The 26,954-nt window shown below is 43.7% G+C and overlaps 1 protein-coding gene and 1 long non-coding RNA gene across 7 annotated transcripts in view; one reads left to right on the top strand and one right to left on the bottom strand.

The window, feature by feature from the left end:
- Window positions 1-23,440, top strand: part of SLC16A7 (solute carrier family 16 member 7) — a 97,033-nt gene extending 73,593 nt beyond the window's left edge. For all 6 annotated transcript variants that reach the window (XM_083699349.1, XM_083699350.1, XM_083699351.1 and 3 more), the window contains 3 exons: window positions 17,426-17,569; window positions 20,233-21,045; window positions 23,093-23,440. In XM_083699349.1, the coding sequence (XP_083555475.1) occupies window positions 17,426-17,569; window positions 20,233-21,045; window positions 23,093-23,364 (1,229 nt within the window). In that variant the 3' untranslated portion in view covers window positions 23,365-23,440. The remainder of the gene's footprint in view (window positions 1-17,425; window positions 17,570-20,232; window positions 21,046-23,092) is intronic.
- Window positions 23,441-23,687: 247 nt separating this feature from the next.
- Window positions 23,688-26,538, bottom strand: LOC310825659. The gene is made up of 2 exons (XR_014555397.1): window positions 26,400-26,538; window positions 23,688-26,078 (listed from the first exon to the last, which is right to left on the bottom strand). It is a non-coding gene; the product is annotated as an uncharacterized lncRNA (long non-coding RNA).
- Window positions 26,539-26,954: the final 416 nt, after the last annotated feature.

Here is a 26,954-nt window from a genome sequence, read left to right as displayed (position 1 = left end):
CACCTTTATCTTCCAAGGAACTTAAGGTGGTGTACATGGTTCCCCTCTTCTCCATTTCATCCCATGGTATGCAGAGAACAAGAGTTAAGAGAAGTAAACATGGCAGTCTTTAATTTAGTGAAACCAGAAATTAATTTTGAATAGTGTACCAGGTAGAAAGAATCAATTGAAACCAAATTGTGTAGTGTTATCTAATGGCTGGAGGGGATATAGCCCACAAAATCTGAAGTCGATCTTCAGCTGATGAGAAATTATTGTCCTCTAGGTTTAGACTATGCCTTGAACTGCTAGGTTTGGTATTCATCAAGACACATGCAAAACAGAGATCTCTGTGCTGGTGCATAACAGCTTGCCTAATGAAGACTTCTGTAGAACTCAAAAACCTGCCATGCTTTTGTGACATTTTGCTTGAGCCTAATAAAGGCATTGTTCCACTGTGCCTTTTGGAGTTTTTCTACAGACCAACACTGCTACCTTTGCTTTTTATGTGCCTTGAAATCATCCCACATTTACCCAGGAATCCGATTGGAACTTTTAATTGGAACCCAAAGGTGCTTTACCACAAATTTTCAAAAGTTGTTAAAAAATAAAATAAAACTACCAGGTAATCATGACAAACATCAAAAGGCTGAAAGAAGCAACTTGCCATGAGAACTTTGCTTGGTGCAAAACACTTGACTCCCACCACTGTCACCGAAAGCAAGTGTTTGAAGAAGGGCGTAGGCATGTGGCTGCATTCTGTCTGTGGCCAGTGTGGTGTAGTGGTTAAGAGCAGTAGCCCTGTAATCTGGGGGACTGGGTTCATGTCTCCACTCCTCCACATGCAGCTGCTGGGTGACCTTGGGCTAGTCACACTTCTCTGAAGTCTCTCAGCCCCACTCACCTCACAGAGTGTTTGTTGTGGGGGAGGAAGGGAAAGGAGATTGTTAGCCGCTTTGAGACTCCTTAAAGGTAAAGGGACCCCTGACCATTAAGTCCAGTCGTGGTCAACTCTGGGGTTGCGGCGCTCATCTCGCTTTATTGGCCGAGGGAGCCGGCATACAGCTTCTGGGTCATGTGGCCAGCATGACTAAGCCGCTTTTGGTGAACCAGAGCAGCGCATGGAAACGCCGTTTACCTTCCTGCCAGAGTGGTACCTATTTATCTACTTGCACTGTGTGCTTTGAAACTGCTAGGTTGACAAGAGCAGGGACCAAGCAACGGGAGCTCACCCCGTCACGGGGATTCGAACCGCTGACCTTCTGCTCGGCAAGCCCTAGGCTCTGTGGTTTAACCCACAGCGCCACCCGCATCCTTGAGACTCCTTAGGGTAGTGATAAAGCGGGATATCAAATCCAAACTCCTTTTCTTCTTTTCTTCGACGATACTTTATACTGAAACAAACTTCATAAAATAACTCGATTAAAGTAACATGATGTTGAAAGCTGGCTATTAGTCATTCTAGGTCACACTTCTGACATAACATGGTTTGGGAAAAGCCAAGAAAATCATACCCCATGTACATTCCAGAGAGACATTGAATTGGGAACATTTTAAGAAATGTATCTTTTTTATTTGATTAAATTCATATCCTGCCTTTCCTCCCAAAGGAGCCAAGGGTGGCAAAGTGTCGATGGGTCACATTCCCTTCAGGGCAGCTTTACAGCAGCCCCCTAGCAGGCAATTCGGTCCAGAAGCAGAAATGGGTGGGACAAATGTAAAGTTTACTTCTGTGCCCTAGGTTAGCTTCTATACACCCGTACCATCTTCCAGGTGAGCAAGAGGCATCATCATACATGCATACACACATCCCAGTGAGGTAGAAAGACTCCAGGAAGATGGTTATTAAAAAGCATGGCCTTGGGAGAGGGAGGTGGTTGTGATAGGGCCAATTCCACATGCATGTGTTTAGTACCTGCACCAATAATCACTGGAACCAGACACAGCAAAGCGCATGACTTGCATTTGCTCTGGTTGCACAGAATTGCAGTTAAAGGTATTTGCACTGCCATATATATTGCTGCTTCTAAAGCTGTCAGTTAATTAAAGGTTTGTTTGTAGGTTAACTAATTGCCTTGTTTTCAAGCAGCACATTGATTAATTAAATTGTAAATTAAATGGAAACTACAGTACCATAATAAGGGTGGGTTTCTTTGGTTGTTGTTGAGGACATTTCATCAGCTAAGTGACATTTATTGTTTGGGGGAGGGGAAATCATCCTCCACAAATATATGTGCAGATTGTGCTATTTTGGTAGGCAAGCCATAAACAAGAACCCATTTATAGGGGCCCACTGATTAAAAGCAGATGGGAATTTACATTTCTAATGGAAAGGATTGATTGCAATGAAGACGCACTGAATGTAATAGGAGTGCCAGGAATCATGAGCACCATCCACTGAACGTCTTGTTTGGGGGAGTGGCACTGTAGGGCAGGTGAATCACATGGCTTTCTGGATCCTAGTTTACATTTTTCCTACAAATGTAAATCACTGGCAGACAGTGTATGCAACTGAAGCCACAATGCTGATAGAGACCATACACTCATATACAGAATACCTCACATACCTCTCTTCATACAAAAACACACACACAAGAAGAAGAGGAATACACACAGCCCCATCAGCTCCTCTGCCAATTTGCACCAATCAGCAGAACAGCAAAGGGGCTCCTCCTCCTCATTGCATAAGATGGCAAGCAAAATCGCCCTCTCTGCTCTTCAGAGACCAGAAGTTCAGGGACACCCATGCCTTGGAGTTCCCTTACTTTGAGGCATCCTTGGGGAGGTAGCTCCAAAGAGCACTTCTGCTGCCACTTGTTTGCTGTTAAATTTTAAGGCTGGAGTTGCCCACCTCTCCGGATCAGTGGGCACATTTTGGGTTTTGAGAGTGTGCTGTGAGTGCCAGTCACAAAATGGGTGGCATGGCATAGAGCATAATTAGAGAGTGTTACAGGCATGGTGGAGCTTTTCCCAAAAATCTACTTCCTTACTAGAAAAGCCTAGGCTACAATGCCAGGCTTTTCTAGTAAGGAAATATTGTGAGTTAACAGGACTCCTGGGCCTACTGTCATTATCGGCAATTGCACAGCCTGAATACCTCAGGCTGTCAGAACCTGATTGGCTGAGTTAGTAATACCACTGTCAGCCATATGCTTAAAATCCTTTCAAACAATGTTGATGGACCCCTTCTCAATATTTATTTATCCCTCCTTTTAAACAAACAAACAAACAAACAAACCAATGGAATGAAGCAACATTGAATTGTTTTATCTTGTCCTTCTTGGCGAAAATATAAATAAACCAAATAGGAAGCGCGAGGAACCAGAAATAAGGGAACAATGATAGAGCTGAATGCTTTATTTAGATAACTACTTGCTTAAGCTCTCCACTTTAATACTTATTTGCTGCTAAACTTATCTCTGCTTCTTAGTTCCTCCTCACTTATGAGAGACTTAAGCTAGGAATGGCTGTTATCTTTTGCATGTAAAATGTATTTTCAGAAAACCAAAATCTTCTCATTATCTCCTGGGAGTGTTCCACATTGCTTTTTCCTTTCACCTTCCTGTGGTTCTATTGCAACATAGATTATCCCATTGAAAAAAGGGAGGGGGGGACCCAGGCAGAATATTATCATCTCATAAAATCTGGGATGGAAAATGAAAGCACAGTTTGCAAGAACCTTTTGTCAAAAGCAAAACCATCTTTACATTTGCAGGATGCAGTGCAAGCTTCCTTCTTATGTTGATAGTTAAATAAAGAAAGGCTGCTCACCTGATTAACAGTTGCAGGGAATCCGTATTATCCCTAACCTTGGAGTCAGGGGTCATGTAATAAAGCATCCTGGAGATTTAAAACAGCAACCTCAGGACACGGGGCTGATTGGGACTAAAACTTGTGAGCTTTCTCTGTTTTGCAGGTGTCACCTGAAAGCAACTCCTCTGTAGTTGAGAGAATTATGCAGCTGCAAAACAAGGGTACAGTTGCCAGCAATCTCATGTCTTCCCTCAGCTTAACTGAATTCAGGCACTGAAGCAACCACATAGTATGGGGAGCTACGGCCTGGTGATAATGGGAAACTAATAAATTACTTGACCTTAATAATGAAAAATGAAAAATGTCCTTGCCCATAGTTATAGTTCTCTTACTCCTGAATGTAGTAGTAGCAGCAGCAGCACAGAATTAGAAACAAAGGAACAACGACTGATCTGATTGCCAGACCATTGTCCTCATTTGATAATCCTGTACATTGTATATACTAGAGCTGTGTGCCTATCAACTCTCAAAAATTATTATCCATCCTATTTGTAAGCAGAAAAATAGCCAAGGTGTTGGCAGGAGTAGTGAGTTGGTTGCATATAACTTCTGTTCTCAAAGAGATGCTTTGGTTGCCAGTTACTTCTGGCATTCAAGATGTTTATGTTGACATGAACCATGAGTGATCTAGGGCCCAAATATCTGAGAAAACTTCTTCTTCTGTGTGTCTCTGCATTAAGATCAGCAGAGGAGGTTTTCCTGGAGTTTCACTTGTTAAATGAAGTATGGAGGGCAGCAGAAGGGCATGAGAGGATGGTCCCCAGGCTGTACCACAGTTTAAGGTTGCTGCGGCCATACCTCCTACTGGCACTGATTGGCGGAGCCCCTAGTGCTGGCGAAACAGCCGGCTGGCTACGAGGAGGGTGTCAGTCTCCGCCCCCAGCCAGATCACTGCAGGACCCAATGCCCGGCCACAACACCGCCCACCAAAAAGGGTATGCAGAAATGAAGTGTGGAGGGTAGTGGAAGTGCCTTTTCAGTGCTGGCTCCACATCTTTGCTGGTTCCACACAGCGGCGGAGGAAGCCACTCAGGCGCCTGGGACAGGGCACGCCTCCCATAGGAGCAGGGCAAGCTGCCCATAGGGGCAGGACACACCACAGGGCCACCGGAGTCTGTCTGCCTCCTCGCATTTAGCCGCCCTACAGCTGGGGGGGGGGAGGCAGCGGGCGGACGATTTGGGCAGCACGGAGCCTGCGCACACCCAAGCCGCTGTGTCTCTCCCAGGAGAGATGCGTGGCTCGGGTGCGCTGCAGGCCCCGCAATAAGTGCCGCCCGGCATTTTGTCACCCCTCTCAGCACCTACTGCCACCCCCTCCCCCCGCCCCTGGTTCCACATCACTGAAGTGCATCTTGTTTCTTATATTCTTTTAGATGTCAGAGTTGGGAATGGAATGGAGGGGATGACTGACTGGAACAGTGAAAAGGAGCACTCCACATTGTAACATTTTTAGGGCAGATTCCAGTTGTCCAGAACTGCAAAACGCTGGGGTACTGCGTTCATGTGCGCAGCCGATAGCATGTGAGGCTACTGTACAGATGTGGCCTTTTAAAAGCTTGTTGTGCTGCAACAATGCACCACCACCTGCCACTTCTGCAGGTTTGCAAAATGAAAATAGGAACTGGTAAATGCACGTTAATTTCAACTGCTTTATGCCAGAATATTGTTTTGTTCTGTTTTATGAGTGGATGCAAAGAATGCTGTCACCGTATTATTGTTACCGCTTTCTAAATAGGAAGGCTGGGCCCATGTGGACTTAATCCCCCCCCCCCCATTTTAGCTCTCAAGTGTTCCTAAGCATTTATCTATTGCTTTGCCTCCAGTCATTTTTATCAACAGGGGGAAAAAATAAAGGCTAACCTTTAGATGTCATCACGTTATGAAAGGAACTGCAGCAGTCCCTGTTGTCTCATTTCTAACCTATTTGAAAACAAAGATTGTTAGGCTGGCACAAGAACAACATTGTTCTGTGCTTCTTTTCTTCTCCTTGGATCACCTATATTGCTATGTAATGTTTGAACATTTCCGAAAAATATTCACTTGGATATTCCAGCTGGGGCACAGGGAGAGTGTAAAGCAAGACTTGTGTCTTGGGAGACAGTATCCTGAGGACCTGAGAGAGAAACATGGAGGTCCTCATCTAGCCTCTGGGCCTGATATGAATACCAATGTCTGAGGAGGCCTACTGTGAAATAGCCAAGCCAGGAAAGCTTCGCTCCAGCTTTAGTAGCATTTTAGCAATAGCCTCACCCTCAAGGCATACCATGAAGTACTCATTTATCTTATTTATTTTAAAATAATATTATTTATACCCCACGCATCTGGCTGGGTTTCCCCAGCCACTCTGTGCGGCTTCCAGCAAAATATTAAAATACAATAATTCATCAAATATTAGGGCTGCCATCAGATGTCTTCTAAAAGTCAGGTAGTTGTTTATTTCTTTGACATCTGATGGGAGGGCGTTCCACAGGGCGGGCGCCACTACCAAGAAGGCCCTCTGCCTGGTTCCCTGTAACTTTACTTTTCGCAGTGAGGGAACTGCCAGAAGGCCCTCAGAGCTGGACCTCAGTGTCTAGGCAGAACGATGGAGGGTGGAGACACTCCTTCAGGTATACTGGGCCGAGGCCGTTTAGGGCTTTAAAGGTCAGCACCAACACTTTCAATTGTCCCCAGAAACGTACTGGGAACCAATGTAGGTCTTGATCTAGGACTTGCTGATCAGAAGGTCAGAGGTTCGAATCCCCGCCATGGGGTGAGCTCCTGTTACTCGGTCCCTGCTCCTGCCAACCTAGCCGTTCGAAAGCACGTCAAAGTGCAAGTAGATAAATAGGTACCGCTCCGGCGGGAAGGTAAACGGCATTTCCATGTGCTGCTCTGGTTCGTCAGAAGCGGCTTAGTCATGCTGGCCGCATGACCTGGAAGCTCCCTCGGCCAATAAAGCGAGATGAGTCCCGCAATCCCAGAGTCGTCTGCAACTGGATCTAATGGTCAGGGGTCCCTTTACATTTAAGGATTCATGCATGTCCCATATTCTCTTTGTAAACCACTCCAAGGGTGTGTGTTTTTCTACAATCAAGCAGTGTATACATTTTTAATTGGGGTGCATTAAAAACCACAGTGGTGGTTGGTACCAGTTGGGGCTAGTGGAGCATATGACAGGAAGGTCAGGAGGAAGAGGAGGCCGAGCGAATGACAGGTGGAAGCAAAGTGGCTAGCTGTGGGGAACTGGCTAAGGGCAGACTGAGGTAGGTGGGGCAGTGCCCCATTAGCACTGATGGACCATCCTCCCTTGGGATTAGGTATAGGCTTTCTTTAGAATGAGAAGACTGTTAGGGTCTCTTCCCCACCCCCCTTCATACTGTAGAAGCATACAAATTCTATGTTAATCTATTTTAAAAAAGTAAAATGTAAAAAATTGCTTCCTTCAGCATAACTACCCGGCCAAAGATGCTTCCAGATTGTAGCTCAGGTTTTCACGAGTAACCATCCATGGCAGAGAGGAAAGGAGCACCCACTGAGATTAATGGGTCATATTTCCAAAAGCTTGGTCTCAGCAGGAAGTTTTAAATGTTTCACTAAGGGCATTTGTATAGCAAGCGACAAGGCCCCCCTCGAATCTCTCATTAAGCGCGGGAAAAGTGCATAAATTTTTATCGGCTCCATTGTTAAAAAATTTATATCATTTCTCACTTCACTGGGAAGAAGGATTGGGCTTAGCCGTTCTTGGTTTGGCATCTCATTTGCAGAAGGAGTAATCTTTTGTGGCAGCATTGCACTGTGCGGGTCACCTGCAATAATGTTTAGGTGAAACCTCTGGAACGTTTTGAGTGCAGGAATGGCTGCATGGTGCTTAGATTCACAGAAGCACAGAAGCCCTTGGGGGATTGAATTAATCACTGTTAAATGCTAAGCACGGTGAGGGCGGGAATCAGCCTGTCTATTCCTGAACAGGAAACATTTATTAATTCCACCAGGCACCTTACATTTGCCACTGAGTTTCTTAATGCTCACCCCAACACATTTTAACACTTAAATAACAAACCAGCACTTCCCAAAACATCGTAGAGGAGGCCATTTGAAAGTTGTATATTGCATGAAGATTCTATTTCTGCTTCTCAGGAAGAATATTTCAGTTAGAAAAAGAGGTCCATGGGTAGACAGAGTTGGAGTGGAGCACAGAGAACCTGAGTTTATATCTTTAATCATGAAAGAAGCTGATGAGGGTTAGGGGAGACTGGCAGAGAAGACTTTTGGATAAATCTTTCTCTAAGCTGTCTGCCCATCTATGAAAGACAAGCTACAGATGTCAGTCCAACATCTGGTGCCTTCAGATGTTGGACTGACATCTCCCATCATCCCTGAGCACTGGCCATGCTGGCTGGGAATAGTAATTATTATTATTTATTATTATTTATATTCCACCCATCCAGCTGGGTTTCTCCAGCCACTCCGGGCGGCTTACAGCATATCTAAAAACATTAAACATTAAGCATGAAAACCTCGATACAAGGCTGCCTTCAAATGTCTTCTACAAGTTACATATTTCTTTCTTTCTCCTTGACATCTGAAGGGAGGGTGTTCCACAGGGAGGACACCACTACTGAGATAGCCCTCTACCAGGTTGGAAGTTAGAATTCACAAAATCTGGATTGCCATGTGTTTTCCATTCAGACTCCACATCCATCCTTGAGTGTGGGAGAAAGTGGTTTGGGGAGGGTGATGGTGACATGGAAAAAGCTACAGTCGCTTTTCTCCACTCCTTGCCTTAACTCATATTTGCAGCCTGCTTTGGGTTTTGGATTAAAAAGAATATGGAGGCAAGAGTAACATAATGTGGAATTAGAAGTTCTCCCCTTGGGATTTCAAGAATGTTGATGGAGCCAGTTTGAATGGAGGGTTGGTAGTGGAAGCCTCAATCCTAATGAACATTCTTAGGAACACAGGAAGGTTCTGAATACTGAGTTAGACCACTGGTCTATCTAGTAATTACTGACTGCACTGACTAGCACTGGCTTTTTGGGGTTTCTGGCAGGGGTCTCTTCCAGTCCTTCCTGGAGAAATGAGAAGTGAGAGTGTTGTGTGCATTGGCAAGAGGAATTATTTTTTCCACAGTGTGTCCAAAATCTATGCAGCCTCCCATCCTGTACCCTGTGAACAATTTGAACATTGCAAACAAGGGGAACACCTTGATTGCATTGACATTCCTCTAGTCAGCCACTGGTCCTTATCTGTCCAAAGTGGAGCTTGCATCAAAAAGCTGCACAGCCTTCCTTGCATCTAGGTTTCTGATTTACGCCACCCCTATTTGATGTCACAAAAGGTGCCTGTTGCCACCTCTGGGAGACACTGCACAGGTGAGTGTTTTCAACATCCGTAGTCACTCGGTGTTTCCAGTGCCATTGTATAAACAGTGGAAACAATGAGCAGAGGTGATCAGGGCCTCTCTGAGCAGGCAGTGGTGCTGGAAGTGATCCAGAATACACAGAAACACTCAATAATCTTAATCAGAATATTTATAACTGAAGCTATTGCGCTTTGGAGAGATAAAGCAGTTGCCTGAATTAAGCAGAGATACAGCTATACCTGCATCGAAAGGACTTATCAGTCTGTTTGGAATCGTAAGTGTGTCGCGTGGCACCTTTATAGCACACCTCAGAGTTAAATCAACACCAAGGCAAAGAAGATGGTGTCAGAAAGGAGCTAACTTCTACTGCTTGCCTCAATTTAGCTCGGCTTCAGTACCCAGTGCTCTTGCAGCATCCCAGATAAAAAGGTAAAGGGACTCCTGACCATTAGGTCCAGTCGTGACCGACTCTGAGGTTGCTGCACTCATCTTGCTTTATTGGCCAAGGGAGCCGGCGTACAGCTTCCGGGTCATGTGGCCAGCATGATGAAGCTGCTTCTGGTGAACCAGAGCAGCACACAGAAACGCCGTTTACCTTCCCGCCGGAGCGGTACCTATTTATCTACTTGCACTTTGATGCGCTTTTGAACTGCTAGGTGGGCAGGAGCAGGGACCGAGCAACAGGAGCTCACCCCATGGCGGGGATTCGAACCTCCGACCTTCTGATCGGCAAGTCCTAGGCTCTGTGGTTTAACCCACAGCGCCACCCGCATCCCATAGCATCCCAGATAGAGTGGTGCAATTCACTCTGTGTTGAGCTACCCCTGAAGATAGTTTGGAAGCTGCTGCTGGTGTAGAATGCTTTAGTCTGGGTGTAGCAAGCAAGGATCATATCGCTCCAATCCTGAAAGTACTGCCCTGGCTTCCAGAAAGCTGCCAAGTCTAACTCTAGGTCTTACAAATAACATAAAAAGCCATCAGTGACTTGGGATCCTAGTACTTGAGTTACAACCTGCAGGCAATGCCCTGATCCTTGCCACATCTGTGGAAGAGACTAGGAAAGTAATGACAAAAGACAGGGCAATCTTAGTGCCACCCCCTGCCCCCAATTATGGAACATCTGATTGGCCCACACAGTCAAAACTTCCAGGCAACAACTGATTACATTTTTATTTAGGCAGGCTTTCAGATCACAAAGCACATTGATTTCCTGCATGTGGTTCTGCGGATATTCGTGCCTGCTGGCTTTTTATATTTTTTATTGTAACTGTTATTTTAACATTATGTTCCATTTTACGGCTTTATTGATGTTGTGCTGCTTTGACATGGCAGAGGATTTTGCAGGTGGGATCATCTACCATCAAGCTGCTGTTGTTGACACTCAGTGACAGGTCCCAGGTTCCATCCCTGGGATCTCCACCAGGTGTTACTTGAGTACTTGCAGAGTTGCTGCCATTCCATATGGACTATCTTGGCCAATGTGGACCAAATTATCTAACTTGTTCCTATATTGCCTGTTACATTGCTAGCCCTGCATCTCAGCATGTGTCAGTTTTTCTGTCAGCCCTCAAAAGTGTTGCTTATTTGAGGGGCCACTAGGGGTGCATCAGAAGATGGCTGACAATAACATCTCTCCAACCCACACGAGGTAATTAGGAGGCTGTGATGGGAGTAAAATAGCCTCCCTACCCCCCCAAGGTTGGGGGGGCTGCCCTTGCCTGCTGTGCCCTATACCACCCCCGAATTTGTGGGGATGGGGGCACTAGGCACAATGCCCTCCTGTGGGATTTCGGCACTCCTGAACACCGTCTCTGATCCACGCCGCTAGCTGCAAGAACTTCAAAAGAAACAATTAGGATGAAGCGAATGCACATATTTCAAGGAAGGAGGGGGAGTAAAGGCTGCTAAAAGAAGAGATCTCTGATAAAACAAGATGAGTCGGAGGAACAAGAGTAAATCATGAGAAGATATGCCAGGACTTGGTATGGCAAAGGGTCTGATGGGGGAAAAACTTTCCTTTCTTTCCTCTATGTGATTAAACAAGAATCCCCCCCCCCCTCACAAGTCAGAAATGTCGTTTTAATGACTTAAGCTGTGGATTTAAGACTGTGTGGAGATAATTCACTAACCAAAGCATGTTTCAAGAAGACCATGAAAATTATAAGACCTTTGGAATGATGCAGTAAAAAATACCGTCGCCATGTTGGCTAGTTCTGTCGGAGGACTTAAGTCTGGGAGGAGGAACAGAGCTGTTGTTATATTGTGGGTGATACTCCTCAGAGGGAATTAAGAGTGACAGATCTACGTGTTAATGATGGAAAGAGTGATGTTATTTATGAAAGTGATGATATATGGAAACCATCTGATATGAGGACTGGTCGAATGGAAAATTCACACAGGATTATAATTGGTGTTTGTCAGTTTAAGAATGTTATCAGAAGAGATTGTAAAGAAAAGAAGGAAAAATATACGAATAAGATGAGATGTGGAAACAGCAAGATAAGACTGGATAGAATTATGAACATTATTTGGATTGATTTGTGGATATTAACGCAGCAGCAAGAAGATGATCAGAATCCCCCTTCAGAACTTGAAATATGGGTCCCCTCAACAAAAATTTAAAATTTGGCTTTGTAATTCGGAATTTATATGATGTGATTTGATTTGATTTGATTTGATTTGATTTGATTGGTCGGTTAATAAAAATTATTTTTTTTAAAAAAAGTGTTGATTATTTGGGAGAAGTACAGATACGTTTTACTTACTTTGAACATGTTTGATTTTAGCCTTTGAGATGCATAGGACAAATGTAGGTATGTAATTGTTCTTGTATCCTGGCTTCCCTTTGACTCACAAATGAATGGAGTATACCTATTACCTAATACCTTTGTACTGATAAATGTTCTTCTGCCTGAGAGCACAGCAAGATATGGATTTTATGCCAAACAAATCTTCATTCCTTTCTGGCTTCTTTAAACCTATCTGCCACTACCATAATCTTACGTAGTTTGGGGGAACAAGGAGAAAAGGAAATGCTCTATATCATCTGTGTTTCTGAAAACATAAAAATTGTACTGCTTTTTCCTGTATTCTTATTTATATTGTTTAAGAAATCTGTATTGCTGATCCTAAATCTGTCTGTGCTTGACTTAAAATGCATCATATCATGCCCAAACCTTCAATTCACTAGATACACACAACAGATGTGAGTACTACTCATCATATTGAATTGTTGCAGTTTTTCCCCCTCTCTTTTCTCTTCTTCCAAATGCTTTCCTACACATGGACCATTAACTACCCTCTTTTCTACATCAAAGGTGATGATCTCTATCAACCCAAAAAGATAGTTTTAGGGTTGTGTGACTGCTTCAGCAGCAGTGGGTGCCATGCTGCAGGGGACACCACAACACTGCTGTAAAACAGAGTAAAAGAGGTGGAGGGCACCAAATCTTAGTATTACACAGGTCACCACTGAAATTTGAGAGCCTAAAGTCTTTCCTCTGCAAATACAAAACATGAAAATCTAAGTCTAAAATTTAAGAAGAGAGAGGGAGTAGGACAAGAATGGGCAACCTGTGGCCACCATATCTTGTTGAACTACAATTATTGTTAATAAGAATAAAAGTTCTAGACCGCCTTTCATTTGAGGACCACAGTGCAGTTTACAATATAACAACACAAAAATACATACCATAGTAACAAACAATAGCCCCCTCCCACAGTTTGAAAGACCATAGATTGTTTACTTAGGCAAAGGCTGGGACAAGGAGAAGGGGAGTGTTTTCGCCTGGCACCTAAACGTATGTAATGAAGGTGCCAGGTGAGCCTACTGAGGGAGAGCTTTCCACAAGTGGGGAGCCACCACAGGAAGGGCCTGTTCTCGTGTTCTCTGGACCTCTCATGGAGGAGGCACAAAAAGGGGCCTCAAATGATGGCTTACAACTCCTGACATGCTTGATTATTAGCCATGCTGGATGGGTTTGATGGGAGCTGAAGTCCAATGATATCTGGAGGGCCAGAAGTTCCCCATATCTGGCATAAGAGGTATGAGGCCATGCATGCCAGCCTCAACCATGAGTGGGAAGGAGGCTTCCAAGCATGTTTGGATGAATGAACTTAGATGCCTCTGCATGACCAATAACCCTGTAGTGCAGCATTCCAATCAAGTGGAGGCATCTAACCATGTTGAGATGAATGTGGTTAGAAGCCCACTTCAGACCTTTGTGTTCAGTGTGCACCATGTGGGAATGAGAGCGGTGGGAGTGGGTCTTGTGCACATGATCCTACTGCCCTTGTCACACATTCACTTCCAGTGCCTGAAGAGGATATGCATGAAATGGATTTAGCCTGCAGTCATACACCTACCTGTCAGAGAGTAAACCCCATGCAGTTCAATCAGCCTATATATATATAGAGAGAGAGAGAGAGAGAGAGAGAGAGAGAGAGAGAGAGAGATGTATAGGATTTTCTCTTCAGCTTCTGTTAAAACAGATTTCCCTAGCTGAAGAGCAGCAAGCCTTCATCTTGTTTCACTTGGTCTGTCAAAGACGTATCTTGGAGAATAGCATGAACATCCTGCCAGTGCCTGCAAAAAAAGAAAAGCGGGGTTGATTAAAGAGACAGGCTGCTATGTAGCAGACACCACTTAACAAATAATAAAAATTGTTAAATGTGCAATTGCATTTGTGCATGGCCATTAAAGGCTTGATTACATGCTCGTAGCTACAATGTATTTGGATTTATATCCTTGGCATCTAGGCAAGAGGCTGTAGCATTATATTAGACTCTTCAAGTAAAAAGTAGGCACAGATTCCTTCAGGGGTGGGTGGGTGGGGAGTCCACTTAGCAGACATATGGAAGCTGAGTGCATTTAAGTAATTTATTCGCTAGCTAACTTTAGTATTAGGCTTGATATGGCAGGTAACATTTTCCATATTTTCTTATTTAGTGAAATATTACTGCTTTTGTAACCCTTAGTGTATCCCACCACCAAAGCTATATTTTATTATAGTGTTTAAAAGTGTGGGAAGACTCACTTAGCCTTTTGAAGGTGCTGTCTCAGAGGCCTATGTGATGGTTTTCCCAATAGAAGATTAATATGTTGACTGAGACCATATCTACATTATAGACTTCAAGCTCAATTATAGCACTTTAATAGTCATGGTTTCCCTCAAAGAATCCTGGGCAACGTAGTTTGTTAAGAGTGTGGAGAGTTGGAACCCCGTTTCCCCTCAGGGAGTTACAGTTCCCGGAGTAGCTTAACAATCATTCCCTCTTCCTAGGGAGCTCTGGGAATTATATTTCTGTGAGGGAATAGGGTTCTCTTAACAACTCCCAGCAGCTTTCACAAACTACAGTTCCCAGGATTCTTCGCTGGAAGCCATGACTGTTAAAGTGATATAGGCTGCTTGAAATGAATGGTGCAGCTTCAATCTGACTAAGGAAGATGTTCTGACTAGATCTTGTCAGGTTCTGTAAACGGGTGGGCGGCCTGTCAAATTTCATGTAGGGATAGTGGAGAAATTGGGAGCAGGGGAGGTCAAGAGTGAAAAAACTACCAAAAGGTTATTTCCACCCTTGAATAATATTGGGTTGTGTCCAATGTTAGTCATACTCAAAGGAGACCCATTGAAATTAATGGACATGTCTAACTTGGGTCCATTGACTTCGGTGGGTCTATTAACATGGCTGGATCCAACACATTTCTTGCTCAACGAGAGGCTAACATCTCAAAAGCTAGGTTGCCTTCCAATATTCTTGTGCTTGCAATCTTTTGACATATACTCTGAAACAGAAGTCCTGGGGTTTGAGATGCCACTGATTCCTTATTAGCACAGTATTCCAGTAACAAGGAGAGAATATTTGACTAAAACATATCTTTATTGCCATACAGGATAGGCCTGCAAGTTAAAGATTGTCAAACTGAGACCTCCGCAAACACTAGGTTACAGCATATTTTACTTAACTTCTCACACTGCGAATGCAAAGTTTGTTCTTTTATTGGGTTTTTTTTAATGGAAAGCTTATACCCTGGACAACATACAGATAGATTTTCAGTAAAAACCAAATGCAGTGCTTGACATTTCACTTTATTGCAGAGTCGTTTTTAGCACTGGCTTTAAATGTTAGTCTGCTTTGGCTTCCTTTTTATTTCTTTTTCCTTTAAGGATGGTAATTTGGTACTTACAAAACTAAGACAGGTGAGATCCTGAAGGAACATATTTGGGGGTGGGGAAAATTCCCCAAATGTGTCTGACATCCCTTCAGTCTTGATCTTTAATATATACATTCCATTTTTAAAACCTTCAAAACTATACAGTATATTGCTCATGTGAGAAACAATGGTTTAACATAGCAAAATCACAATGCATAACAGACTGAAATAAGTCTAGCAACTGAACTTCCTTAGAAATATGACTATAGATTTTCACAATTTGTGGGTCTACACCACTGCATAAAAAGCCTTATCTCAACAGAATAGTACTACACTGGCCTATGTAGCTTCAGAGTTCATAAATGAAAAAAGAATGATTTCATTTATGATTTATACCTTAGTGAAGCAGCATATAAAGAGATGCTGGACAGAGCAATCTATTTCCAGTCTGTGTCAGTTTCACACGTGTTCATTCATAAATCCCTTCCATCTGGTTTCCAATTTAATCTGTACATTTCCACCCCAAGCATATTAAAATGCATACTAGCCATACTCAGAGTTGACCCACTGAAATCAATGAGTAATTGGACTTGGTTGGTTCTCACCATTTTATCGCAACATGTACGTTATCTGAATGTTACAGTTATAAACACATTTTATCCTAAAATATGCATTTTTTGCATATAGGTATATTTTTGAGAAATGAACTTTTGCAATTCTGAGAAGTATGAAATGCAAAGAATAATGACATTTTTGTCTTTGAATTAATCAGGGAGGTGCAAAAGAGGTCAGTTTGGTGGCAAATGTTGAAAAAACAAAATTTTATTCCATCTCTCCTAGAAAGAGAAATAGTCAATGTCTATGCAAATTAAAAATCTGGTTGATTTCTAAATGTAGTCATATCCATGATATGTGCATGTACCAGCTGTACATTATTCCTGTTATCTGTCACTTTTTCTGCACAGCCACTTTCTCTGTGGAAACCCCATTTCGAAATAAAACAAAAACAATTTTTAGGCAGAACTGCCAGTGGGGACACTGATCTAAAAAGACTCCAGTGTCCATGTGTGATTGCCAGCGCATGGGAATATCACGTCACATCCAGCCTAAAAAAAAATGGTTTCATCTGTTTAAAATGTGGATGGAATGCAGTATTGTTGGCTGAGTCATTTGCCAGCCTATATTTCAAGTGGGAAACTTCAGCCTCAGGGGCCAAGACTCACCCAAGGCCTACAGCACATGCTTTGCACCTTACTTGGGTACTTTTGCGTGACTGGAATGTGTCCTTGGATGGGTGTAGAAACCTGCATACTACACAAAAGTAAAGCCCCCATTTCTTGCCTTCCCCCCCTTTGTTTCTGTCCCCCATGATATTGGAGATATTCACCAACACCATGCATTTGCTCTATTATTTTCACTAACAGAGGTGTTACCCTAGCCTGTGCATTTTTATGCATGCCACTCAGCTGGAGAACTGTATCGCAAAATTCAGAGAAGTAGGAATTTCAAAGTGGCTGTGTTCAGGTTTGAAAATTTGTTTGTTTATTAAAATATTCATACACCGCTGTTCTAGTCATACAAAAATACCAGAGTGGTTTACAACAATTTTGTATTTGAAACCACACTTTTTAAAAAACAAAAAACACACCATACAATAAAAATTAAAAATCCATAATCAGCTATTATGGAAAGACAGGACAGAAAAGTTTTTAACATACTGTTTTGGAAGTGCCGATCAGACAGGTCCACCCTTAAACAGGGAACTGATTCCAAAATCCACCTGCTCCCATCCCTGCTCTTCAGACCCCAATTGCTGCCTTCATCTATCCACTCCCTGCCAGCCCACGTTATGACAGCAGCTGAAGTAGGTGGCTTCACTCCACTGCACAGCAGGCCCAGCCCTGAATAGGTTATACATGCGCAGTTGGACCTCTCATCTTCACCTCTGTAAGGATTAAAATTGGTCTGATTCAGTGGAAGGCTGCTGCAAATGCACTGATGTGAATAACCAGGTTTCTTCATATTTTCCGAGCTGAGTGTAAAGTCTTCTGTCCCTCACAGAAAGTGCTCCTTATTTCCATTGCATTTATGCTTTCAGAAAGTAATTTCTCTCTCCCCCCTCCCCCTGTATTTAGGCCCCATAAGCAGTGTCTTGGTGAACAAATATGGCAGCCGGCCAGTCATGATTGCGGGCGGGATCCTGGCTTCATTTGGAATGATTAGCTCTTCATTCTGCAACAGTGTCCTAGAGCTTTATATCTGCATAGGTGTCATTGGAGGTAAGTATTAAACCGCTATCCCAGACAAAGCCCATGGGTTTCAATTTTTTAAATGATAATTCAACTTGTGGTGCATGTTCTTTGCACCATTCTTACTGGGTCACATGCAATTACAGCCCAGGCATTGATTAGCTAGTGGCAGCACTTATTATAGTCATCAGTACTCCATTTTTCTACAGGTTCTTTTAGCCTTTAATCATGTCTCCATACACAGCAAGGAATACAAATCCAAGTGTACCCAAAATGCCCCAGTTGCTGTTTGTCATGTTATGAGTTTATTCACAGTATAGTAGAGTTTTATGTGGAAATTCTGTAATGTAGGAGCAAGCTCTAAATGCAATGTTTCCAAAAAATGGGCTTCAGTTACAAGAGCCTGAGGATGGAGTTTGTATGATGTAACATCAGCGAAGGCCCTATTGATAGAATGCCCATTCTATCCACCCTAACAGAGTCTCTAGATGACTTGTTTTCTAGGCTTAGTTATACTGCCTAAGGCTGGTGCACACATGGTGACTGCACGCTCAAGCGATGGTCTGCATTTGTGAATGAGAAACCACACACAGATCAAAAACGGCACGCAGGATTGTTGTCTCTCAAACACGATGCTTTTCACAACACGATGCTGTTACCAACCTAGAGGCTGAAGTTGAGGCTCCCGTTTGTCATGTCCTGTCAATTCTTTCAGCCTTGAGTCACAAAGATGCAGCATGCTGACCTGGCTGTGCAAAGTTAACTGAAAGATGCATGGATCAAGTTATGACAGGCAATCCTGTATACGTTTTTAAAAAATAAAAATACAAAAATCTGTAGCAGTAGCCATGCACTGAGTAGACATGACAAGTGGACTTCTGAAGACACAGTCTGATTCAGGAACTGGCAGGCCATGATGATACTGGCCTGTGCTTGAGCATCTTGGAATAGCTTCACCATTCCAGCCACCAGACTTACCGTATTTTTTCGTGTGTAAGACGTCCCCATGTATAAGACGCACCCTATTTTGTGGGACTAAATTTAAAGAACATGAGGGGAGATGGCCCAAAGTTGTTGAGCTTTTTTTGGGGGGGGCGTTGCTGGGGGCATGGGCCACCAACCAGCTGGCTGGCACACACGGCTTCCCCTCCACACCACTGCAGGAAACACTCCCAAGAGCATGCACCTCCCGCAGTGGCATGGAGGGGGACTTGCGCTCCCGCCAACCAGCTGGCTGGTGTGCAGAGCTTTCCCTCCATGCCACTGCGGGAGATACTGGAAGCCAGTGTGGTGTAGTGGTTAAGAGTGGTAGTCTAGTAATCTGGTGAACCAGGTTTGCTTCCCCGCTCCTCCACATGCAGCTGCTGGGTGACCTTGGGCCAGTCACACTTCTCTGAAGTCTCTCAGCCTCACTCACCTCACAGAGTGTTTGCTGTGAGGGAGGAAGGGAAAGGAGAATGTTAGCCGCTTTGAGACTCCTTCAGGTAGTGATAAAGCAGGATATCAAATCCAAAACTACTCCTCCTCCTCCCTAGAGCACGCGCCTCCCACGGCAGCATGGGGGGAGTTGCATGCCCACCAACCAGCTGGCTGACAGTGCGCAGTCCCCCCCATGCCACTATCCAGCTTTTTTACGTCTAATACACGTAAAAATATGGTAAATTAATTCACCTTATTCTCCCAATAGCTTTGTGAGGTAGGTCAGCCAAAGAGAAAGCAGGTCACTCCAAGCCATCCCAGCAAGTTTCATGACTATATAGAGATTTGAAGCCAGGTCTCTCCTGCTCAAATCAAACCCGCTAGCCGCTGTGCTACCGGTATGTGAGGACTTAGAATTAGGCTGTAGAATGAGAAAGAGTGTTATCCACATAGGATGAGTAACATCCATAGAGGAAAGACATCTTTGCTCACAGAATATGACATGAATGCATTCAGGGCTACTCTTCCTTCTGGTAACTAATGTAACCCAGCTGTACGATTGCTAGAGGCAGACAGGCTGCCGGCGATGCCAGGCCTATTCCGCTATATTCTTCCTGTAAGGTTCCCAGTCACAGCACCAAACAAGGAATCTGAAATGTTTGTGCGAGTCTCTCCTCCATGGGAAACCTCGGGACCCCGCAGTGATGTGGGAGGGCGTCATTTTCTGTGTAATGGCCCATGTCCATTAAGCATTTTAAGCCTTATTTTTATGTGTACCTATTCAAACCTAAGTAAAGGATAAAGCTAAAGGCAGAGGATTTATCCTTCTAAACTCTTGCCGTTTTCGTCGAGAAGGTGACATTTAATAACTTCTGTGAAATGAACCAGGAGCAAATTGGATTATAGCTTAGTAAAATACAGAAACAGTGTGCTCAAGGTCTTGATATCATTGTTCCTCTGTCACTCCGTTGTCTGCAACATGAATCGTGCGTTGCAGAGCTCTCGCTTTTATTGCACTGCAATTTGCGGGAAACGAGAGAAATTTTGTGTGGCATATCAGTGACATTAAAGCACATGGGAAGCAATGAACGCTCACGTTTATTTGCCAGCGCCAACAGCTTTTTAATATTTCTGGAGAATTACTAGCTGGCATTTTGGCTGTTTGTTGTTTATATGGGGTGCTTGGAAGGTGACAATTTGGTACTATTCTAGGGGAATGCTCTATTTTTCATGTTTTTGTATGTGTGTGTGTTTTCTTTCTTCCTTTCTTTTAGGTTTGGGCTTGGCATTCAACTTGCAGCCAGCTTTGACAATGATTGGCAAGTATTTTTACAAAAAACGCCCCATTGCTAACGGACTGGCCATGGCTGGAAGTCCAGTGTTTCTAAGTACTCTGGCACCTCTCAATCAGTTTCTCTTCAATGTTTTTGGCTGGAAGGGAAGCTTCCTCATTTTGGGAGGGCTTCTTTTGAACTGTTGCGTGGCTGGGTCTCTCATGAGGCCTGTCGGACCCACACCAGCCCCTGCAGTCAAAAAAGACGTAGAAAAGGGGAAAGGAGATTCTGCCTTGCACAAGAACGACAAGAAGTCCGTTTGGCAAACCATCAACACATACTTAGATCTCTCCCTCTTCAAACACAGAGGGTTTCTGATTTACCTATCTGGAAACGTCATCATGTTCCTTGGCTTTTTTGCCCCCATTGTATTCTTAGCTCCTTATGCCAAGCACAAGGGGATCGATGAATATTCCGCTGCGTTCCTCCTCTCCATCCTGGCTTTTGTTGATATGTTTGCCAGGCCGTCCATGGGCTTGCTCGCAAACTCCAAATACATACGGCCCAAAATCCAATACTTCTTTAGCTTTGCCGTTTTGTACAATGGCATCTGCCACATCATGTGCCCGCTGGCCGAAGACTACACAGGCTTGGTTGTGTACGCAGTACTTTTTGGACTTGCCTTTGGCATGGTGAGCAGTGTCCTTTTTGAGACCCTCATGGATTTGGTTGGTGCTAGCAGGTTTTCCAGCGCTGTAGGACTCGTCACCATTGTGGAGTGCTGCCCTGTTCTTCTAGGCCCTCCGTTGGGAGGTGAGTATATCAATGATGGTCATGTTAAGAAAATGGCAAGTATGCATTTGAGCTGTTAAGAGACCTGCCACCAACAGCTTGGCTGGTTGGTGCAAGTCAATATATGAAATTTAACTCCATGCCCACCTCATTCAGATTTATTTGCTTTCCTGGCCCCACCCTTCTGGAATCTAATGTTTCCTTGTCCACAGATTTCCTTCTGTCCTTAAATCCTGTGTGAGAACATTTTTTTAAATTCCTTTCCCCTTGGCCCTTTGGTTCCCTGCACCTGCCCTCCCACTTCCTTCCATGTTTCCATAAGTTCCCACCTCTCAATCAAGCAATCCATATCTTCTGATCACCTGTCATCCCAATCAGATTTCTCCCCTCCCTCCATGCTCCACTGGCTTTCTTCAGACAGCACACAGTTTTGTCGGACATGGTGAGCTTTTCCCACAGGCTCTCCTTTCTTCAACTTTCTCTTCCACACAGCATATGCAAAGATCCTTCTGTCTACCATTTCCTACTGTACCCTACAATATTATTGTTGGTATTACAGGTCTATCCTGCATTTCCACCATGAAGACCAAGGCAGTGTACATGCCTGGTTACTGGGAATCACAAGTGCGGGGGACGCTGTTGTGGGCAATCCCACAAGATGCTGTTGTCCTTTAATGCAATGGTAGTCCTGTCTGAATTCCCTTCAATGGGTATAAGGAGGGAAGAGCAATGGATCGCCAGATATTCTTATGGCTTTTATTTTCATTCAATGTTAGGTGTGTAGACATTGGTATAATTTTAATTTGCCCTGGTCTAAAGATAAAAAACCACTGAACAGAACACTGACCTATCACGATTGAACTGAATCACGACCTTTAATTGCCATGCAAAAAGAGCTTTCTTCAATTAGAAACTGGCTACTCTAGCTCTCAGTATGCCACCTAGTGGTGTATTTACCTCCTGGGTTAGTAATGATCAGTCCTGCTTAGACTGCTAGTTTCTCATTGAAGATTCCTGAACTTATTTTGGCATATACGCTTTCAGAGTTTCTGCCCTTCTTCTCTAACACCCGTCTTGCCATTTGCTTTTATTTAATGGGGGCAAACAGCATTACTTTCTGTTGAATCCCTTGACAGTCCATAGATGGGAAGGATCCCATCTCCCATTATATAGTTTAGTTATTCTGAACTTTTTACCCCAATGCACAGTCAAAAGGACAATTCAGAGCAGCTCATAATCAATAAGCTACATCTGTGTTGTTCTGGATTGGTCATTTTTCAGCAAACAGAGAGCACCTTTCCTAATGTGAGTTCTCTTCCTGGTTCAACGCATGCACACACACCTCTCCAACCTTGCAGTTCTTAAAGTAAGGGGCCTTACACCAGTGAAGCATTTCCAGAGAGGTAGTTATGTTAGCCTCTTGGAACAAAAGAGTCTTGGGACACCTAAAAATCTGTCAAAATTTATTCTAGTATAAGCTATTGTGTACTCACGCTCAATTCATTAAATGCCTAAAGTGAAATCCTAGTTAACAAGTACGCAAAGGAGAACATTGTAAGGTGAGAATCAAATGGCAATGCAGTGCAAAAATTACAGTCAGTGATGAGCCGAGTTTAAATATATGTTAAATTTAACATATAAGAGCAGCAGATTGATGGTGATTTCCTTAACTCTTGAACCATTTGCAAGGAACAGTCAACGATAGCACAGAAATCCTGGCACTGTTGAGCTAAGTACAGTGGTACCTCAGGTTAAATACTTAATTCGTTCCAGAGGTCCGTTCTTAACCTGAAACTGTTCTTAAACTGAAGCACCACTTTAGCTAATGGGGCCTCCTGCTGCCACTGCACGATTTCTGTTCTCATCCTGAAGCAAATTTCTTAACTTGAGGTACTATTTCTGGGTTAGCAGAGCGTATGTAACCTGAAGCATATTTAACCCGAGGTGCCACTGTAACACTATTTCTACTTGCAAAAGTTGCATTCGGACCTTCCTTTCTGCCTGCCATGAGAGAATGATTTGTTTCATCTTCAGTATTATTTGCAGGGATTCTCTTTTTATCTTCCAGGTTTGCTCGTGGACATAACGAAAGATTACAAATACATGTATTTTGTCTGCGGTGTCATTGTCATCGTTGCAAGCATCTGGCTATTTATTGGGAACGCGATCAACTACAGACTTTTGGCGAAGGAGAAGAGAGCGGAAGAGGAGAGGCAGAGAGCCCTCAAGCATGCCGATTCCAAGGAAGTGGAGCCCTTGACCCACAAAGAGAGCGAAGAGACGGTCAGCAGATCGAGCAAACTGCCAGAAAACCCGTCGGAAAGAGAAACTAATATTTAATTCGTGCGCACACACAAAAAAGAGATGTGGTTCAAATACTCATATTTATAACTTCCATTAGAAGTATTTCTTCAAAGTACAGGCCAGATTTTATAGAAATAATAATCAGTTGCAATTCTGAAGGGGGGGGGAAGGAGTTTGCAGAACATAAAATAAAACCCGTCGCTTAGATCCCAATCTGTCCCCTTCCATGGAGAGAGAGAGAGAGAGAAGGTGCAGAAGGATTCGCCGTAGAACATCATACTTTCTCTCTCTTCCACTGTGCTGCCCCAGAAAAAGGTAACCATGGTGCATTTAGATTATCTGAAACTCTTGAATTTGGGGGGGGGGGTTGGGGGGAAGCTCTTTAGAAGGGAATGCTTCAAAAAGTGGTAAGCTAGATCTGCTGCATTTGGGACCCCTCCTGCTCATTGGTATTCAAGCCCGGCCCTTGCAGTTTCGATGGTTGTAACATGGCCAACCACTCACAGCTAAATGAAGCCTTTCTGCACCTTGCCTGAAGCATCTAGCACCTGGAAGCTCCTCAGATGCAAAATCTGTATCCACCAGCAGTGCAGAAGTAGCATGGTGCAGCAAAGACGTAGGTTATGCTGTAGTCCTCTGTGGATCCAGACCCTATTCTGTTCTCCGTACAGGGACGGAATAGGATTGAGGCAATATATTGTCTTTTGTTTTGGTGTCAAAAGTATTAGGTCTCCTGTTTTTAACTTGGTGTGAGTGAGTCCGTTCAAATGCTGACTCGAATCTGGGTAGAACTTGGACGGCAAGGTCTTCCAAAAACAACCAAACGATTCCTGCTACAAACATGTGTCTAATGCAAAAATAGGTGGTTGTCTAGGAATGGAAAACAAAGGTCTTAATCCTTCAGATATTGATCAATGCCTATTGACCTCTTTGCATGGTATGTTTTGGGCCAGAAGGAGGAAAGAATGTGAAAACATGATTTTAAAAATGAAAGGTTACTGTTAACAGTTACCTGAGCAAAAAGCGCACAAAGCAAATTACTCTTTCATAGGGATGTTTCAGTGGATCAAAAGCCGTTTTCTTTCTGATCAAATTTTACTATGTGGATTTTCAAGGACAAACGAAATCAGATACAAGAACTGGTAGGTTTTATTGCTAAGCGCAATAGGTGTTTTAATTGTGGCAAATAAAGGGTCATTTCCCTCTGCTGTAATAGATTTGACACTGAAATATTTACAGCCTGATCCTAAGACTTGCAAAATAATACTTAGGATGGCTTGTGCCCAACTGCTGCATTGTTGCAATATCACAAATACGTAGATATGCTGGCACAGACGTTTAGGATCAGGGTATAACTTCTGAACAACACGTTGCCTTGTGCTCATCACTGTATTCCAGACATGTTTGAAATCTGTTTTACATTTGTAGTTGTTACTGCCACTTTACCCAGTTACCTCTGTTCTTGAAACTCTGGACTCAAAAGTGTATTTAGATAAACAAAACTGACCCCCGCTAACAAAATTCCTGCCAAGTAGGAGTTAGGGCGAATCTACAGTATACTGGTTGGTTATAATGTTAAAAATACGTTATAAAAATGTGACACCAGAGGGTGCTGCAGAGCAGCGATCCATTGGCAATGGGAAATTGCACTGAGAGCTATGTAACTTTTTTATAACGTTTAATAGCGTTTTTCCAGATCAGTGTAGATTCCAGCCTTAGTCCTTTACTACTGTAGACCATGTGTGCTCAGACATTCATAGGGCTAATAGGGACCAGATAAAATAAATGTGGGAGCTGCATACAGCCTAGTTGGTCATCCTGGATTTCTCCCCGCTGTCAATATCAGAGACAGTAAGCTTTTTCGTCTCTGTAGGTAGATCAAATTATTTGAAGGCCAAAGAAATATTCTGGCAGTTATCAGTTCCTTATGGACCAACTTGGTCCAGAGATTCAAAGCTAGTAGGTTGTTTCAGCCCAGCGTCCACAGAAATGTACCTATTGGTCATGCAGAACATTTCCCAGCACTGATGAAATTGAAGTAGCACCAGATCAGGTCAAAGTAGTATGTATTGCAGCTGGTGTGTTTGTCAGTCTTTGCAAAGGAAGTCCTCAGCCTCATCCCAGCTGCATTTCCGAACTCAGAATGGCCAATGCATCCCCTTCCATAAGCCCCTTTCAGGTCAACGGTGCATGTGGCCAGATCCTTCCGCCATTTCTAAGACTGTGATGGCAATGCAAAGCAAGACTGTCAATCTTGCATTCGTGCAGAGTATGAGGTGAAACGTGTGTTATGCACTATAGCGGGGTCAAGCATTATGTCCTACAGAACACCACTTTAATGGTATTTCAGTCTTTCACCTTTAGCAGGCATGACCAACCCCCAGGAGACTGCAGTCTACTCCCAGTATAACAAAACTGGCAGTGATCTACCCACTGTTGTTGCCAAAAGTTGCTGACCTTTTTTAAGGGGAGGATGGAGGATTCTGCAGAGTTGTTTAGCTTTTGGGGGGGTCGCGATCAACCTGTATTGCCCCCGTGATCAACTGGTAGATTGCAGTCAACCGGTTGGACATGCCTGATCAATAAGGTCCTATAAAACCCAGTATTTTATCTGCATATAGATATGCTGTTATATTTTCCATAGAAAATGAAAATGAGCCACCAATTTACAGTGTGCTCCTCACCCCCATTATGCCTGCAAAAGACAGCCATTCTTTCAAAGATGGATAAGATGAACTGTAATCCTTGTGCTTGAGATACGCAATAGGTAAAGGTAAAGGGACCCCTGACCATTAGGTCCAGTCGTGACTGACTCTGGGGTTGCGACGCTCATCTCGCTTTATTGGCCGAGGAAGCCGGCATACAGCTTCTGGGTCATGTGGCCAGCATGACTAAGCCACTTCTGGAGAACCAGAGCAGCGCATGGAAACGCCGTTTACCTTCCCGCTGGAGTGGTACCTATTTATCTACTTGCACTTTGACGTGCTTTTGAACTGCTAGGTTGGCAGGAGAAGGGATTCGAACCATTGACCTTCTGATCGGCAAGCCCTAGGCTCTATGGTTTAACCCACAGCGCCACCTGCAATACATGCTGCTTAAACCAAGAACCAAAAAAGTAGGGTGCCCTCTCCATCCTGTGCCCCTTTAGCATTGAGTTTAACCTTTCTGTCCAGGAGAGGGGTGGAGCAAAGAGAAACTTGTTTAAGCTTCATGGAAGCAACAGCACCCCCCCTTTTTTTTTAATATGGATCACACTCAGGGCCTGTTTGTTTCAGCCAGAACTTGCCGGAACTCAGTTATGGCACCTCTCAGGTGGTTGCCATTGCCATCCTAATAGAACGAGGAAAGTGTTGATGGTGAGTTCTGGCACCTCTTTTTCTAGAAAAAAAGCGCTGATCACACCCAAACATCAGTTCACAAATCTGGGGGGTTGGGGGCTTTGAATGAATAGGCAGGATGGAGCAAAGGTAATGGTGGTGGGTTGTCCTATGGTATAGCCCCTCTCCACCTGTAATCTGCTACACCAGCAACGTAACTGAACAGCAAACTATCCTACACATCCAATGAGACTTATTAATAAAGCAAGGATGATTTCAGTCCCAAACTAGGAAAATGTTCTTCATTAT

Source organism: Podarcis gaigeae, assembly GCF_964106915.1.
Source record: "Podarcis gaigeae genome assembly, chromosome: 10".
Classification (NCBI taxonomy): Eukaryota; Metazoa; Chordata; class Lepidosauria; order Squamata; family Lacertidae; genus Podarcis; species Podarcis gaigeae.
Note: the sequence above shows the minus strand (reverse complement) of the source record. Positions and strands in the feature narration are given on the sequence as shown.